Source organism: Choloepus didactylus, chromosome 10, assembly GCF_015220235.1.
Source record: "Choloepus didactylus isolate mChoDid1 chromosome 10, mChoDid1.pri, whole genome shotgun sequence".
NCBI classification, from domain to species: Eukaryota; Metazoa; Chordata; class Mammalia; order Pilosa; family Megalonychidae; genus Choloepus; species Choloepus didactylus.
The window spans coordinates 114,311,601-114,329,559 of NC_051316.1; the positions used below are offsets into that span (position 1 = coordinate 114,311,601).

Consider the following 17,959-nt stretch of genomic DNA (forward strand, 5'->3'; position numbering starts at 1 on the left):
GCTCCTGCTTCTCCTACAGTCAAACCAGAGAAGAGCTGGGTAGCAAAAGCACTGACCTTGCTGGGGTGGCACTGACTTTCGGGTAGCAGGTTGGGTAAGGAAGGCCACTAGGTTTTATTTTGTTTTGAACTTCAAACTGATGGGAAAAGTGAGGCAAAAACAATAATCATGCAGTAACATTCAAACACAAATAGGTCAAAATATGTCTTTACTTCTGAGTTATGGGATGATGGGTAAATTATTACTTTATTACTTAAACTTGTCTGTGTTTTACAAACTTTCCTCAAAGTACCTTAAAAAAAAAAAAACAGAAAAACATTCCTTGCTTGTCAGACGTTAGAAAGAGAGAAGCAAAAGAAGAGGACATGGGCAGGGCAGATCTGGGAGGCAAAAGACAAAGGGGGAACCCAGGCTTGTTACACAAGACAAAAAGGACAAACTAGGTAAGTGAAGGCTCACTCCCCCGTGGGTGACTGGGTGAGAAGTATGCTCCGCATAAACTGTTCTTCTCGAATGTACTGACTGTTCAGGCCAGGTAAGGATCAGACTCCCATGTCACTTTTTACTCCACCTCAGTCCTCACGACACAGCTGCTGTGGCATTAATGCGTTTCACCACGACTTCTTCATATTGCTTTTGTGTCAGTAACCCTTCTGTGATGCTTTTACTTTCTTCAAATTTGGGTAACACAACTGCAATGTAGCCTTCAGTGGATGGCTGGAAAGGAAACAGAATATTCAGTACTATGAAATGATTTTAAAAAATCAGATAAAAGGTATGGATCATACTTTTTTCCTTCTCTTTTTTACCTTCTCTTGAAGAATAGATGGCTCATGGAGAATGTTTTCATTTACTTCCATCAACCGTCCCCTAACACAGCTATTAAAAAAAATTGCTTTTCAGAAAAATATTACCATCCCTCTCTCTCTTAAATTGTGGGTAGAAAGTAACTCACCTAGATATGATATATTCTTCTCCATCTGAGCAATAAATCTTACACAGAGGTGCAAGTTCTGTGAGAAACTGGGCCCCCTGTGTAATTAAAAGGAAGAGGGAATTAATTGATGTACATGTTCACTTTCCTTTGAAAGGCAGCTTTCAGGGTTATAATGGATTATATACTCCTGGAAATGGGTGTTGAAAATAAAAATGATATAAGTACCTAAAAATTATTTAATTATTCAAACATTTACATAATAAGTTGCTTGCTATGTGCGATGCATCATCCTAGGCTCCAGGGAAAAAAGTAAAACTAAGATGCATATTATAATATAGGTTACGGACATGTTTTATCTACTGTAAATGAGAAAGCTATGTATAGGCAGGTATAAGGATTTGAAAAGTACAGGAAAATCCATCATACAATTTAGCATGACAGAGTATGACAGAAATACTGTACAAAATTAGTTTCATTAAGATTGCTCCTGACTTATTAGGACTAGATAAATGAGCTTTTTAATCAGGATCAACTACTAAGACATTTTTTTAAAAAAGGGACTTCTTCTGATTAAAAAAAAAAAAAAAAATACAAGCACTTTAAGGGAAATTTGGAGAAAACAGGAAAATTTTAAGTGGCAAAATAAAAATAAATTTCTCATTATCCTATAAACCAGAAGTAAACACTACATTTTGGCATATTTCTGCTTGCATGTTATGGTATAGTTATTGTTTCATGTACTCCACGATAGAGATGGGATTAGGGGAAGTTCTGACACTCGTGTACAAGGAGGTTCATGGGAAACCGATGCTGGCATGCGTCATTTGTTGTCCTCCTGTTTCCAAAAAATTTTCCTAGGGTAAATGCAAGCATTTGATGTCAAGATGCAATTCTCTATGACTTCTTTATTTACTACTATACACAATATTAGTCGGCATTCCTGTTACCAAACTGACATCACTCCTCTGTGTGGGTACTTCATTTCAAAATACTAGAGTTGTGCGACTACCCACTTCTGGGGGGACAGGTGGGTAATTCATCCCAGAGAACTTGTCCGAAATTGGGTCTGTATCAAAGCAGAAGTGTTTTGACTCCTTTTTATCACCTCTCTTGGGTGAATACATGATTGGCAGTCCTGGGATCCAATCAAAACTTATCTGTAGTGTGTTCAACATACAGGTTCCTCTCTGTTCTTTAGAAGTAACAATAATGTTACTGTTTTGGACAGATTTCTCACAGAAACTTCACAGGCACTAACTATTTATTGTAATACGTAGAATTTATTAGTGTCGTGTGCTTGTCTAAGCCCATTTGTTTCCTGAGGGAAGAAAAAATCAGTACTTATAAGGCAAGCATCAGGGATCTTCAGACCTATCAAAAGGAATATGAACAAGGATATCTTAGAACAGTGATTTATTCCTGCTGTAAGTGAGGGTTACAAGCTTATAAGCAGAAACTCTTGTGTGAACCCAGTAAATGAAGGACCTGAATCATGCACAGAAACTTTTTAACCAGTGAGTTTGTCAGGACACTTTGGTATATTGCAAAATGTCTTTGATATGATACCCTCTTTTAATAAAATGTATGCATTTTGCTTAGAGTTGTAGAGGCTTGAGATGACATTTTGTACACTGAGCATTGTGGGGAGGTGGGAGGTTGTAAGTAGATGTGCATTAGATTGGCAATGACTTGGGAATGGAAAAATGGAAAGAAGCAAATACTATATATTTTCTTGGATAGGTTTTCTTTTTTACTATCTCAGGATGTATACACATATTTTTAATTTCCTTGTGAAAATACATGGCAAATAAAAAGTTGGTTGCCTATACTTTATAGAACTTGAGATTACTGGTTTAATAATCATCACCAGGCTTATAAACTAGATGGGACAAAGTATCTCCTATAATAGTATTAAAGTTGTTCTTTCAAATGGCTACCTTGTGGGAATGATAGGGGTGGTAGAGAACCTGCTATGATACTGTACCTCCTGAAGTACCTCATTTTTTTGTCTATGAATTTCTGTTTGTTAAGCTTTCCCTAAAATCAGCATCTCAAGACTGCCAGGGAAAGATGCTAATTACACACTATTGGATCCCAAGACTGACTGTATCTATCATTATCGTGAAAAACAGAATTTAAGTAGACAATCACAGGATTATAGGAACATACCCGCTTAAATTTCCCAGAGACCTTGTTCTGAAGTCTGCTACAGTTGGTACTGATCTGATAGGAAATGCTCTTAATAGTTTTTCCACTTTGAAGAACTGGATGAGATCCTGCCAATGTGATGACACATATTCTGCAAGGAGCAAAATTGATCCTATGTTATTGCTTGGAATTTTTCTTCCTCTAACACAGTATCCCTACTGGCACAAGAATATCTGAGCTGACGTTGTTTACTCAAACTATCATTACCCCCTCCCCCCATTCCCTGTGGCTACTTTTGGAATATAACTGTAGAATGGGGAATGCAGTAATAAAATGGGACTTTCCCTAGGAAAGGGAAAAGGACCAGAGGGGCCTTTAAGTAGCATCGGGGTAGAACAGACCAAACTAAGTATGTCTGTATGTACAGGAGACTACATATGCCTCTATCCTAGCCCTCTCCGTGGACTCTGCAGTTCAGTGCAAAGATACAGGCTGGGTGCTTCAGGCAGTAGCTGACTGAGAGGTGATCCTGCACGTGGACTTGTGGATAATCAGGTTTATTTAGTGTGACTAGGCACTGGAAGACTAGTTTTTACCAACCGAACTCCTATAATAAACATCATTTCAACAGAGTGGAAGACAATCATTTAGTGAACATTTGTTCAATCCGAGACCATACCAGGCTACGATACCAGGGGAAAAAATGTAAGTTTTTGGTAATTTTAAATTCCTAGTTCACTTACCGGTTAGAATGCTGCAATATGCAGTGGTCCTCACAGGGTTTTCCTTTGACGTCTAGAAGAATAAATAAATCTGTTGGTTGTTGGATCAATATTTATTATCCTTTGAGGCTGTTTTATACACACACATATGTATACACACTCAAGTAACAGTAGTTTTGAATGGAAGTGGCAAATTTTCTGGACTGTGCAGATGCAGGCAGCCAGAACAGTTTCACTGTATGGTACTTTCTTTGGCTCACAGAGATACAGTAATTATAAGGATTGGACACATACTGATCACTGGTATTCCTTTCAATTCTCAAAAGGATACACCTAAAGGCTTCCTATAAAATACTTAAAAGGACCAGGCCCAGACGGAATCATTCATTTCAAAGTTAAGATGGGTAACAATTCATCCAGGTTGTTTTATCCTCACTTTACAATGGGCACACCCGTCATCCCCGAATGAAGGACACAAAGTGGATAGAAGAGGTGCCTCCGCCACTGATATTTACTGGGTATACAAAACGGTTCAACAGGATACCTACTTCTAAGTGACAAACGGATTTAGATAATAGAGGGGATTCTCCTTAAGTGTTAACTGCAGATTCTGGATTCTATCCTAATCCAGCCTCTTCTCCCCATCCTTACTGCCTCTACCTTATTTTCTGGCTGTCCAATTAAACTCTACACCGCTACCTATAGGATTCAGCCCCCCAAATTATGTCAGGCACTCAAGGACCGTTGCAATCGATCTGCCTATTTCTCGGGCCTCATCTTGGCATACTCATCTTCTCGCAAGTCACCCACCTTTGAACTCGCCAGTACCAGAATGCACCCTGTTATATTTCACGCCTCCATATCTTCGCAAATGCCAACCAGGAGGTCCAGTTTCACCTTACGTGGGGAGGAAGCGCCAGGGAGAGCACGTGTGGCTTATGATCTGGCACAGGAGTCCCCACTGCATCAAGCCACGCGGCCGAGCAGGGGCCGACGTCACTCCTCACTTACCCGCTTTGTACCAGCGAGTGAAGTAACGATCCACGAGCGACGGCACCGCTGGCTCTGCGGCTGCGGGCTCGGTAGCCATGGCGACTCCCAGCGCGGCTACCCCCGCCCACCAGAAGACGAGCCCTTCCTCCCTGTAGTCCCGGGTCCCGGGCTTCCTTCCCTCGCGCACTGCGCGCAGGCGCACTGCCCTCCTGGCTCGCTGACTCCGCCCACCGCCGCTGTGCTTTGGAGTTTGACGTAAAACCAAGGCCCAAATTCAATAGGTTGGAAGCGGGGTGTAGCGGTCGGCGCTGCTCTTCGGTCTCTCCCTTCCAGGGACCCGGGGAAGGCGGGCACTGACAGCAGGCTTGGGGGCTGTCCTGTTCTGGCCCCGCCTCGCTGTCGTCATTGTACGCGGTGCGCGTGCCCGTTCTCCTTCGCCCGCGCGTCACTGTCGCACCGGCCGCCCCTTCGACCCGTTTCAGCCGCGACCCCCAAGGTCCAGCACCCGGCTGTTGTGGCCTGGCGGCCCGAAGGCCCGGAGTGCGCCCTGGGAGGGCGGCAGTCGCGGACAGAGCGAGGCGCATGCGCAGTGCCGGACGGGCTCCGGGAGGCCGGCCACGCGTGGCCTGGGACGCGAGGGCGGACGCTGGGCTCCCTGAGGGTTCTCAGGTGCCGCTCAGGTGAGCTTTCGAGCAACCCACCGGGGTTGGTCCACCAGGGGCTGTCCTGATGAAGGGGACCCCCGAGCGCCAGACCTCTGCGTGCTACGGGGTGAAGTGCGGCAGATGTGGCGTGGGCCACCTCTTCCCTCGAGCCTCTAGTTCTTTCTACGGTCTTGCCCAGGGCCCCACCCGCGGCCATCCCGGGGCTCTGCGGGGCTCGGGAGGCCCAGCGAGACGCGCTGCACCTCCAGCTGCACACTAGCCTCCGGATTCCTTGCAGAGGGTGGATGTGACCTCTGAAAGTGAATGAATTAGTCCACGGTAGGAGGCCATGGTTATTAGAGAGAGAGGTTCGGGTGCTGAGCTGCGGTTCCCTTCTCGTGGTTGGGATCTTTTCGTGGAAGTGGTGTCCTCTGTGCTTCTCCGTGGGCTGTGGTATTATGTGGTCCCTTCGCCTGTTAACGCTGTGGTCTCCTTCGAGGCTGCACTATCTGCGTTGTTGCTCATCTTCAGATCCTAGCACTCGGCAAGTGCTCAGTGTTTGAAGGAGGCCACAAACCAGGTCGTAGGACTGGTGCTGTGTGGAGAATTCGCGCTGTGTATTGAGAGCCACGAAAGTAACCTGTGAGTAGTTCACTGGCTGATGCAAAGGGAGTATGAAGAATGGAGCTGATAAGGTAGGTCAGGGACGTTGCATGTTTGGAAACTAGACTTTAGCCAGTCAGATGGGACTAAAAGGGTGAGCAGTAAGGAGGCAAAGACAATTTTCAACTTGGGGGACAGAGTAGAAATGCCATGGCCCCAAATTGGGACAACTGTTCTTCGGTGGAAGGATAGCAAATTCTTCACTTTCCAGGTTAAATTTGATTTGCTTGTGAGTCATCCTTGTGATGACATGAGGAGGTTGAAAATGTGGGTTTAGTTTTCAGTTTGGGGGTTTAGGACTAGGCATTTAAATGTAATCGGCATATTAGTGATATGTCTAGTATTTACAGTCATGGACATGACGAATGGCTAAAAGGTGGGTAGATGAAAGGACAACAGAAGAAAATGAAGTTGTCAGAAAAGTAGAGAATCCAGGATTAGCCAATGGTGTGGGGGATTCTTTAGTACATTCCAAGGTGGAGACAAGTTGACTCATAGGGGCCAGAGGGAGGTTGGAGATTGCAGATATAGAAGAAAAGTTATTAATTTAAGGACAAGGCCCTGGGGTAGTTCAGAGGATTCGCCTATCTTAGGCTTGGGAAGAAGTGGGGTCATTTGTTCCTGTGAGAACATAAGGAAATGGAAAAGGATGATGATGAGAAAATTCAGAGAAGTTAGTCTGGGACCTAAGTCGGAGGAAGGTGAAGGTCCACTAAGAACTCAGTAATCTCAGAGCTCAGGTTGTTTGCTGTATTTGTCTAGTCAGGAAAGTAGAATTCACAGAGTATTTAAACAGAGAGGATTTAATATAAACGTTTGGTTAAATAGCTGTTGGAGGGGCCAAAAAGCGAAAAGGGAGCAGTGAGGTAACACAGATATCTTAACTGAAGGAAGCAGCTACTGCACCTAGCCAGGCTGGAGGACAAAACAAAGGGAGGGAGTCAGGGTTATCAGGACCTAGACGTTGGAGGTGAGGCGCGATGAAGCTAGGACTCTGGCTTCTGGGGTTGATAACTCAGGAATTCAGAAAAAGGAGCCCCAGGGAGCTGGGTTTCCTGGACCCGTGAAGGGGGTGCTGCCTGATTGAATCTAGTACCTCTGGGTCTGGGGTTGATGAGGCTGGTCCTGGGAGTGCTAGAGACACAGACCAAGGGCCTCTCTGCAAGGATGAGGCCATTGCTGGGGCAACATTGACAGGAACAGCAAGACAGCAGGGAAAAATGGGTTCTCCCCTCCTGCCTCTCCCGCCCAGGTCCCACGGACCCCAGGTTGTCAGTGAATAGAATCCCAGGTTTACAGGGAGGGACATGGAAACATGATGATGATCTGATCCTGGTAACAATAACAGCATGATTGCTATTAGATAAATCACTTACGAGATGGCCAGGAGATGGCACACCTTGCCTGGTTGCCTGCTGCTCTCATCCCTTGCTTACTCCTGTGTAACTAGACATGCCAGGCAGTCTTGTCTCAACTCTGAATTGTCATCTTTATCATTGTTTTTTAGATGAAAGATATGTCATTTTTATATACTTTGAAAAACCCAAGCTCTCTCTATACTAAGATATTAGAGTTAGATCTAAATTAAAAATTTGCACAGTGTAATACGCACAGTGTAATACAAGTTCAAACATTTTCCAGAAAGTCTTGAATATAAATGTCAACCAAAACTGTTGTCCGTCTTGATTCTCTTCCTCACTCCTGCTGTATACCAGCTTGCCTTCTCTAAGCTCTTATTTTATGTTGTATCATTCATGTTTTACTTAACATGATCTTCCGGGTAGTATAAAGGTTGGTTCCTATTTATTCTCTCAGTATCATGTAAATGAAATAGATGCCAAGATGAGAGAATTCACCTTGGTATAAGGTGACAATAAGGCCAACACAGTCTTTGTAAGTGCCACCTTAAGACGAGTTAGGGTCTTCTAATCATAAACCCTAAAGAGTTTAATGTAAAAGTCCAGCACAGTTAACATTTGCATTTTTCTTCCCTACTTAGATAATGATATGCCTAAAATCAAGTCTGATTTTGCCAGCCCAAAGAATATTTCACCTTTAATATTCTTTACTGATCTTTTCCTGTTGTCCTAGTAAAAGCCTGGCCAAGAAAGTGGAGTTTTTTTTTTTTTTTAAGTCATTATATCCGCTCTTTAAGCTCCTCAAATATTGGCCATTAATTTGAATTAGACTACTGCAATCTCACAGTATCTTTTTTTTGCCCCCTGAGAACAGTAAATACATTTGTTTATTTGCGTCTTTGATTTCAATTTTTTTTAATGAATTATGCAGCCAGTTTATAAATAAATTGACCTGGTGGATATTAAGGTCAGCTTATTCCAGATTCTCTTCAACTGCAGATATATATTGTATAGATTTTTGTATAGCTGTCTAATCAGTATAGTAATCATTTTGTTTTTCATTGTGGTGATTTTATAAATCTGTATCAGGTTATTGGGCAAAAATAAGATTTTTTTTCCCATTAATTTTATTCTTTTCAACTTCCGTGAGGAATGACCTATTGTTAAAATCTTTTTTGAAGAAAGAAACTCTGAAGTTGAGAATCTTTCCTCCCCTCAAGAGATTTTAGATGCCTCAATTTGTAGACCATTGTTATAAACTGTGGGACAGGTTGCTGCCACACTAGGAAAGTGTGTGTTTAGATAAGCAGTTTTTCCTTTGGTTATTCTAAGTACCACTCCCCAAATCCCGTCCCCCCCCCCCAACCTTTCCTTACCTGAGTGGGGTCATTTATCTCTATTTGCTTGTTCCTTTCTCTCTCAGGAATTAATGCTTCATCAAATGATATTTTTCTCTTGGGAATTGCTTCATCATGCGAAATCTAAAGTTACTTCAGTCTTTGGAGTTCAGGGATATTCCAGCTCCAGGGAAACCCCAGTGCTTCTCTCTCCGGACCGAGCAGGGGACAGTGCTCATTGGCTCAGAACATGGACTGATAGAAGTAGATCCTGTCACCAGAGAAGTAAGTGGCCGGTGGAGAATGCTAGCACTGGGCATGGCCCTTGGCTTTTTTTCCTCTAAACTTCCTCCTTCCCAGGTAGTCTTTCCTTTAAATCTCGCTGATTTCGTGTCCTGCCAAATGAACCTTCCCTTTGCTTTATATGGATGTCATATTAGGCATCATTTGAACAGTCATCTACCTTTAACTCACTGTCTATTTTAAAGTAGTTTACAAAACCCTGACCTTTTAAATTGTAGGTGTGCTCTACTTTTCACCCTTTCTACCATGTAAATACTATTGAAAACAGTTCTCAGCTGGGAATGCATGTGAAAAATGCTTACAGAGCATTTTATAAATACATATGTTTGAGCACCCATCCCATACCAACTAAAGTAGAATCTTCAGTGCTGGATCCTGAGCATATAATTTTCAAGTTACACTCCCTTGAATATATTTTGCTACTAATGTATTTTAGGTGATTGTATTCTTTATGCCTCATTCCCATAATATAGAAATCTTAAAAAATCATTGTACTGCCATCAAGTTTTATTGGATGTGCATACTTTGTGGATTATTGGACCTTTTTAAAGAGACCAAGCTCATTTTTTTGTTTCTCAGTTTGTGTTTGACTGTCTTCTAGTGGAGGATGGTTTTAGGGTAGATGGAGCCATTTGGAATGATATGTTATCCTCTTTGATCCATTAAAAAAATATTCTTTGTGGGAAGAGATATTTTTGTTTGGCAGCCCTATGAGGAATTTTTAACTTTATGATTAAGTATTACAATGAACTGAAAAGATTTCATTTTTTTTGGTGGTAATTACAATATTAGTATTATATTAGAGTAAGTATAAAAAAAGATGATGTTCACTCAGCAATTGCTGTGTGCCACGCACATAGGAATCCTCCCTGGCCCCTGGTGGGATGTGTGTGTGTGATGGGGGGGGGGGGTCCTGCGATTTCATGGTAGTAATACAATGTTAAAATATTGGAATAATTTGTCCAAATATTGTATGGCTACAAAGTGGGAGGCCTTGAACCAAGGTAAGTGCAGAATTACTATGTTTGTCTCCCCTTCTCCAATTCCCCCCCCCCCTTTATTTTTCCTGCTTCTAACAGTTTTAAAAAATTTTTTTGGAAAATTTCAAACCTCTGGAAAATTTGCAAGAATAGTACAGAAAATGCCTTGCGTTTGTCAGCATTTCCTTTCTCTTTTTCTCTACATGCCTTTTTTTTTTTCCTGATCCATTTGAAAGTAAGTTATGGGCATTATGACACATTGCCCTTAAATGTAGCTTCAGTATCCTAAGAACAGAGACACTTGCGCAGAAAACCAGTATGCCTCCAAGGGTTTGCACGGTGATGCAATATTATTATTTAATATACAGTCTGCATTTAAATTTCTCCAGAGTGTTCTGTAGAGCTGCTTTTGTTTTCCAGTCCAGGATCACATGTGGCAGTGGTCACCATATCTCTGGAGTCACCTGTAATCTGTAATAGTCCTTGCCCTTGTGTCTTTCATCATGTGGACATTTCTTAAGAGTCCAGGCTCATTGTCTTATAGACTCTTCCTTCTTGATTAGATTCAGGTTAAACATTGTTTGCAAGAAAGCTATAAGTATATGTTTACTTTCTTTTGTATTACATCTGGAGGCCCAAAATTTCAATTTGTTCCATTATTGGTGATGCTCTAGGATCGATCACTCCGTTTTAAAAGTACCTTTTCCACTTTGTAGGTAATAAGTAATCTCTGGAAGCAAATGAATATCCTGTTGCCCAGCAATATTTTACCTAATGGTTTTAGAATCCGTTGGTGATATTTGCCTGAATCAGGTATTTTACTGGAGGTTGCAAAATGGTAAACTTTTGAATTCTAAATTGCCTAATTTTTCTACATTTATCTGCTGGTTTTCTTTGAAGAGTTCCCTACTCCTCCCTCTGTCTTTTTCCTAAGTATCAGTATGGACTCATAGGTCCATTTTTAAAGGTTTAATTTTTAATGTGTTGTAATTCATCATCATCACTGATTTTTTTTTATGCTAAATTGATCAGAGCTGCCTAAGAAGAACCCTTCAGGCTGTATGTCCTGTCTTTTGACATGTCTCTATTAGTCTTTAAGCACTTCCTGCTTCCTGGCACAAGATTATATTGCTTTTTAAGTGCAGCTCCCTTTTTTTCTCCCTCTCTCACTCTGTCTTTCTCTCCCCCTTCTTCTCTCCTATGCCGTCTCTACCCCTTTCTTTTGCCTTTTGATGGGCATTGAGTGATATGAAGTTAGAAGGTACTAGAACCCACTATTACCCCATTCCATCTGTATCAATGTTTATGTACATAAGCTTAGAAAATGAGATTTTTTTTAATATGGTAAAATACACATAATATAAAATTTACTATTTTAACTGTCTTAAAGTGTACAATTAGTGGCATTAAGTGTGTTGATCACGTTGTCATCACCACTTTCCAGTTCTTAAACTTTTTCATTGCCCCAAAGGAAACCCCAGAATTGTAGTTTTTGATCATTATAATTATTTTCTCTTTATTTATACAATAAATAACTTCAGTTGTTGTGAAGAGCAAAGGGGATTCTAAAGGTTTTATTAATTTTCTTTCTTCTTTTCTTGTATTCATTTGCTAAGAGATAAGCCATTTATTTTTCCTTTACAGTATTCTGAGCTGTGAATATAGAATTTGTCAGGTTTGTCAAAAAAGGTCATATTAACTATCTTTCTTGATAAAGATGGTAGGGTTGTGGTACTTCTCAAATGAAAGTTTGGATTTTAATCTAGAAAAAGACATTTTCAAAAGCTTTCACATTATAAAATAAGCATTAAAAAGTAGTTTGTTTCTGAAAATGTTATGAATTGTTCTCTAAAGCAGACTTGGTTCATTTAGTTATTTTTTGTTTTGGTGAAAGGTGAAAAATGAAGTTTCTTTGGTGGCAGAAGGCTTTCTCCCAGAGGACGGAAGTGGCCACATCATTGGTATTCAGGACTTGCTGGATCAAGAGTCTGTATGCGTGGCCACAGCCTCTGGAGACGTCGCTCTGTGCAACCTCAGCACACGCCAGGTGAGCGCAGTCGGTGAGGAGGACAGCTCAGCATCCTCAGGTCACATTGTGTTGAACTTTTCAGATCAGTAGCCATAATATTTAAGCACTTTGCAAATCAGAGTCTTTGCATCATATTTTTCTTTATAAAAAATTTCTGGCATGCCTTTAGCTATATTTCAAGATTCTTCTAAAACTCAGTTTTTATCATCTGCATCTATTAATCTGAATATTCCAAATGAGAACTTTTCTTTTCTTTTTTTTTTTTTTGAATAAATAGAAACTGGCCATTCTGGTGTGTGGTATGGAGCACCTCTTATCAGAATCTGCCCTTAAGTTGGAACTTTTATTTCTCAGCTTAGGAAACTGAAAGGTTTATATGGCTTACTATTCTGTTATGAATTCTGGTTTAGTCTGTCATACATGGCTAACTTCAAGTCTCTGAACTACACATACTAAAGTAATGAACTATCATTATGTGCATCATTTTGAGACCACCAGAGGAGATAGATTACACTCATTTCCCTCTTTCTCTACTTTGGCATAAGCTCCCGGGAGGAGTTTCTGGATTTTCAACCTCACCTTAACCACAAGGGTTTCATGTTCCAATTGCCTAATTTTTTTTTTAATGTTCTTTGATTGTTCCTTTAGACGTGATCTTTTTAATGACTTTTGTCACAGGAGTTTTAGTAGTCCTAATAGTAGGGTAATAATGGCAGCTGTCATTTATTAAATGTTTACAGTGTGCCAAGTACTTTTTTTAAGATTAAATTTTATTTAATTGTCACTGCAACCTTATGAGGGCGGTTGCTGCTTTCCCATTATTCAGAAGAGGAAATCAAGGCACAGAGAGTGTAAGTAATCAGTCCAAGGTCTCACAGTTACCACGTGGGCATTGAACCTTGGTGGGCTAAATGTGGCATCTTCAGCTTCTTTTCTTTTCTTTTCTTTTTTATTGTGGTACCATAGATAACGCAATATTTGCCATTTTAACTATTGACACCTTTGCTCATAACCTTTCTCTTATAGTGCAATAATACATCTTAACTCTCAGTTCATGGTCAGAAATAGCAAAACCATCAGTTACAATTTACTTCGTATTTCTCTTATTTAAAAGGCATGCTTTTCCTTTCAAAATAGTTCGTAGATTTTTTTCTAAATATTCCCAATTTTTCCATTTAGTGAGGCCAATTCAGGTGCTTTATGGCTTCCTAGTGTCTGCGAAACAGAGTCCCTGTTCCTTGTCTTGCCTTCTAAGACTACTCACCGTCTGTTCCCCAGATTCCTTTGGGAGTTGGGGGGACAGCTGATTTCTAACGTCTCCTTTTATGCCTTTGTGTCTCAGCACTGTGCTTTTCCTCCTAGTCTCTCTCTCCTGGCCGTATTCTCTCACCCTGAGAAGTACCTCCTCAGAAAAGCTTCTGAGTTCCCCGGGCCATTTGTCATTCCCTGCTCTGAGTGCCCACTTTCTTTCCCAGAGGCCCTAGTTACAGCCCTCGTGTTACTGTGGAGTCAACTTCTTATCTCGTGCACGAGACGGCTCTGGAGGAGTGGGGTGGCCATAGTCGTCTCCAGTTCCTTTGCTAACATGGTGCCTGGACACTTAACACCTGTTACTGAATAAATGTTTGTTGAGTAAATTCATGGTTGTGTGTTTTGTTTTTAATTGTTTTGGTTGAGGTTGTAGCTAAGGTTTACTAAGATGCTGGTGTTTTGAAATCTCCCTTTTCATTTTCTCTGTTGTCTCAGCTGGAATGTGTTGGGAGCGTAGCCAGTGGTATCTGTGTCATGAGTTGGAGTCCTGACCAGGATCTGGTGCTTCTTGCCACGGGTAAGCTTGTCAGTGTGCTTAATGCTGACCACCATTGTTCCTAGTATCTTACATTCTTAAGTTTGGAAGTGGGAATTTCTGGAGGTAATGTGTTCTTTTTACTTCAGTTTTATCTATTGGTATATTGTTATAAAAAGTTGTTTCATGTGATTTTTCAGTCTTGGGGAATGGAAAACAAAGTCACAAAATCTAGGAAGTCTGTTAAGTCCACCAGTGCAGATAAAAATCTTAACAACATTTATTTTTAACATACTCCAAAAGGAAGAGTTGCTATGTGAATAGATTCGAAAAACCCCTCTTGCAGTTTTGTTTTTTCCCCATAAGTGTCCTCATTCCAGATGAGTCCATAAACCAGCACCACTAATGGGGTATAAATTCAAAGAGACATTTTGGAGTCTCTTTGGAGTGTTGAAATTAGTGGAAGAGGGCTATTTGGACTTTTTGTGCCACTTTACACATAAAAAGTTGAGAATAAGAGCCAAAGCATTTTGAATGACTTTGGTCTACCATAGAATATCAGACTTGTTATATGAAAATGAAATCATTGTTTGTGCTCCTCCAAGGTCAACAGACCCTGATTATGATGACAAAAGACTTTGAACCAATTATGGAACAGCAAATCCACCAGGATGATTTTGGCGAAAGTGAGTATAGCTTTTTTCAAAACTTTTGTGAAACTAGAAATTTTGTGAACTCAGTTTTGATCATTTTTTTTCACAAAAATAGCCATGTGATAGCACAAAGGACTGTAAAGCTTAAACCCAGACATTTATTAAAGCTCTGATAGCCCAGTTCCTTCAGCCCCTCCCGGATCTGAAAAGGCATACATCTAGTGCCTTGCCAGGTCTCGGGGTGACTTTCTGTGTCAATAACCTGGGAAATAGGAACCTGTGGTTTTGGTCACCTAGAAAGATGTTGTGCATCTAGGAAAGGTTGAGGTTGAGGGTGCCATGAAAAAGACTGTACAAGCTAGAATAAGGAAAGCATTTCTGGAAACGTTTTTGGGGGGTGGGGGAGGTGGGGGGATGGCCCAGACAAAGGAGGGATAGAAGGCTGGATCTTGGTGCTACTGATTACACCTGAATCTGCAGATTACTTTCTTGCTAGGGTTTAGCTGAGGTCGTTTGGGCATTGAAGATGTCAGAGAATAGAAGGGGAGGAAGAGGAGATACTTACTGAGTATAAGAAGCTCTGGCCAACTTGAGAGTACCAGGCATCCTGATTGAGGAGAGGCCCAACCTCTCCAGTCAGAATAGGCAAATATAAGGGGCCAAAGCTCAGGAGAGGCCAAAGCTCAGGAGATGCCAGAGCTGTGAACTAGGAGTCTTTGCTATGTAGGGAATCCCTACACTCTTGGGTGTAGATGAAGTTACCCAAAGAGCAGGAAGTGCTGGAAGAGTGTAGAATCCGGTGTAGAACTCTGAGACATCCAGCTTTGAGCACAGTCAGAGGAGGAATAACTAGCCTGCCGTTGATTGAATGGGAATGCGCACTGGACCTGGCTGTACCTCACTCCCCTTCCTTTATCCTACAGAGCCTAAAATAGTAAATCGAGGAAAAGGGACTGCAAGTTAGAGGCTTAGGTCTTAGAAATATTTGTCAGTACAAAAAAGTCCAGGTAATGGTGAAGTGATCATCTTCCTCTAACCCAGGAATCAACAAACCTTTCTGAAAAGGGCTAAATAAGATATATTTTTGGCTTTGCAGGTTATGTGATCTCTGTCACAACTACTCAATTCCACTATTGTAGTGTGAAGGCATTATAGACCACGGATAAAGGAATGGGCACGACCATATTCCAAAAAGAGTTTATTTATAAAATCAGATGTGGCCGTAGTTTGCTGATCCCTGGTTTAACCCTGTCACTTATTGTCTAATCTCATTCAAAAAGTTCTCTCACTTCACTCCCTGGTGCTTTACAGACTTTGTGTGGAAACTTGCAGGTAGAGACCTGGGGCTGGTGCACCAGGGAGGCATTGCTGTTTATAAACAGCACCAACGCATGCTTTAAGGGACTATGGTACTTGGATGTGCCTGGACAAAGCAGACAATTATCTTGACCCATAATTTATAGAAGTTATAAACAACCTGGCCTCATCAGAATCAGTGATAGGAGGGAAGTATCGGGTTCTGGGTCCAACTGACGGTTTCAGCACCATCTGCGTAGTACCTCTTACAGGTAGGTTCCAGGTCCTACCTCCAGGAACAGAAGGGCTGGACTATTTCAACAACTTTGCATATTTTTTGTAAGGAAGTATTATGGTTTAGAAAGAACCCCAGCCTGAAAGGCAGAAGCCTGTGTTCTGATTTGGGCTCTGCCACTTGATGGTCTCAGTCTCCAAATCTGTATAAGGGGCTGGATTCCATGTTTTACAGTCCCCTCCACCAGCAGAAGGAAAGGTGAATAATTTGGTTGATTGAAAGCTTACAATCAAGATTTTATTCTCAACTCTTGTCCTGAATTTACTATTTTCTTATCCATGGACATGCCATATAAATTCCTCATGTTTCATTTTTCTTACTTGTAAAGTAAGGATAAGATTGCTGACTTAAGTGTGTTGTCATCAGGGAAACTTAGAGTAAAAAACATGGCAGATAATCACTTGTCAAAATAAGAGCATTTCAGATTCTTCATAATCACTGCTGCTTATAATATGGAACATAGGTTTGTCAAGTATTGACTGCTGGTCAGTGTATTGAGGGATCTTAGAAGACCCAAATAATCGCACTGCCTATTTCATGAAAAATAGCAGTGAAACTGTTTTTATTTCATTTCATTTCACTTATTGGTGGTCTTGCATGTCTCTAATCTGTCACTCTCTAGGCGAGTTTATCACTGTCGGATGGGGTAAAAAGGAGACACAGTTCCATGGGTCAGAAGGAAGGCAAGCGGCTTTTCAGGTGCACATGGTAAGGTTGGTCTGATGAATAAATTACTTTGGTTGGAACAAATGGAAGTTCTCCCACCCACCAGGAAGTCTTAGGTGTCCTATTGGAAGCTAACAATGGAGAGATTTCTGCTTTAGTAAAACTGCAGCTATTTATTTAGAACCCTTAGAGAATGAGTCATCCAAGAAGGGTGTTCTTTTCTTTATTGCCAAGTTGCTTTGTGATTTTTGTCAGTGTAAAGAGTAATTATAACCAATATGCATCTTCCATTTTAAAAAAGAAACCATCACAGATAGAAATGAAGTCCCCTTTGTGCCCTTTCTGATACTCTTCCTCTCCCTCCCCAGAGTCAGTCCCTGTCCTGCATTCAGTGTTTATAGTTTATATGCATATTTTTATACTTTTCCTACATATGTATGTTAAATAATTATTGCATACCTTTATCTCTATGGCTCTTCCCTAGTCACCTTTCTCTCATCTTCTTAACTCTTGTGTGTGTCGTTGTGAATCTTCTCAATAATGAAATAAATAAAACTCTTCCCTGTTATATTTAGACAAACAGATCATTTATTTCTATTTCATAGTTACCTGATAGGGTCCTGAGCTCATTACTTATAATATGTAGATCTGCAGCTCTTTCCCTAGGTGTGTGTGGAAGCCGCTTTTGTTTTTAATGCCCAAGGAAGGATTTTTAAATTTTGTTTTAAGTTCTCTTCTCATTTCTTGATGATTTCTAGGTCTAAGAGCCTTTCTATGAAGGGTTCCTGAGGATTCTGTGAAGCTGTTTGTCTAGTTTTCTAGATAGCTTAAACCACATATGAAAAATTAGATATTTAATATTAATAGTTTGAGGGATATTTGGCCCAGGGTCACTTAAGGCCCCCCAGTACCTTTGTGTTTCTTCCTCTCTTCAGCACGAATCTGCTTTACCCTGGGATGACCACAGACCTCAAGTTACCTGGCGCGGTGATGGACAGTTTTTTGCTGTGAGTGTTGTTTGCCCAGAGACAGGTATGGAAATAAATTGCATTAAAAAATGTAAAAAAAAAAAAAAAAATCTTAGTAAATTCAGCAAAGTTCTTCATTTTGCTTAAAAACTTAAAAAAAAAAAAAATCTTAGTAATTTTA

At 40.9% G+C, this 17,959-nt stretch overlaps 2 protein-coding genes across 3 annotated transcripts in view; one reads left to right on the forward strand and one right to left on the reverse strand.

Annotated features, from left to right (window-relative positions):
* Positions 1-261: 261 nt before the first annotated feature.
* ABITRAM (actin binding transcription modulator) lies at positions 262-5,014 on the reverse strand. Its single transcript, XM_037797108.1, has 6 exons — positions 4,819-5,014; positions 3,829-3,880; positions 3,107-3,236; positions 956-1,032; positions 810-879; positions 262-717 (listed from the first exon to the last, which is right to left on the reverse strand). Exons 1-6 carry the CDS (start codon positions 4,895-4,897, stop codon positions 580-582), a joined length of 546 nt encoding a protein of 181 aa, XP_037653036.1. The 5' UTR covers positions 4,898-5,014; the 3' UTR covers positions 262-579.
* A 114-nt stretch (positions 5,015-5,128) lies between these two features.
* ELP1 (elongator acetyltransferase complex subunit 1) overlaps positions 5,129-17,959 on the forward strand; it is a 100,083-nt gene continuing 87,252 nt past the window's right edge. Inside the window, exons 1-7 of one of the 2 annotated variants that reach the window (XM_037797105.1) lie at positions 5,129-5,480; positions 8,889-9,087; positions 11,980-12,132; positions 13,861-13,942; positions 14,506-14,586; positions 16,767-16,852; positions 17,746-17,842. In XM_037797105.1, coding sequence (XP_037653033.1) covers positions 8,938-9,087; positions 11,980-12,132; positions 13,861-13,942; positions 14,506-14,586; positions 16,767-16,852; positions 17,746-17,842 — 649 coding nt within the window. In that variant the 5' untranslated portion in view covers positions 5,129-5,480; positions 8,889-8,937. Of the gene's footprint in view, positions 5,481-8,888; positions 9,088-11,979; positions 12,133-13,860; positions 13,943-14,505; positions 14,587-16,766; positions 16,853-17,745; positions 17,843-17,959 lie in introns of those variants that run through there. The other variant, XM_037797104.1, reaches the window with a different exon arrangement.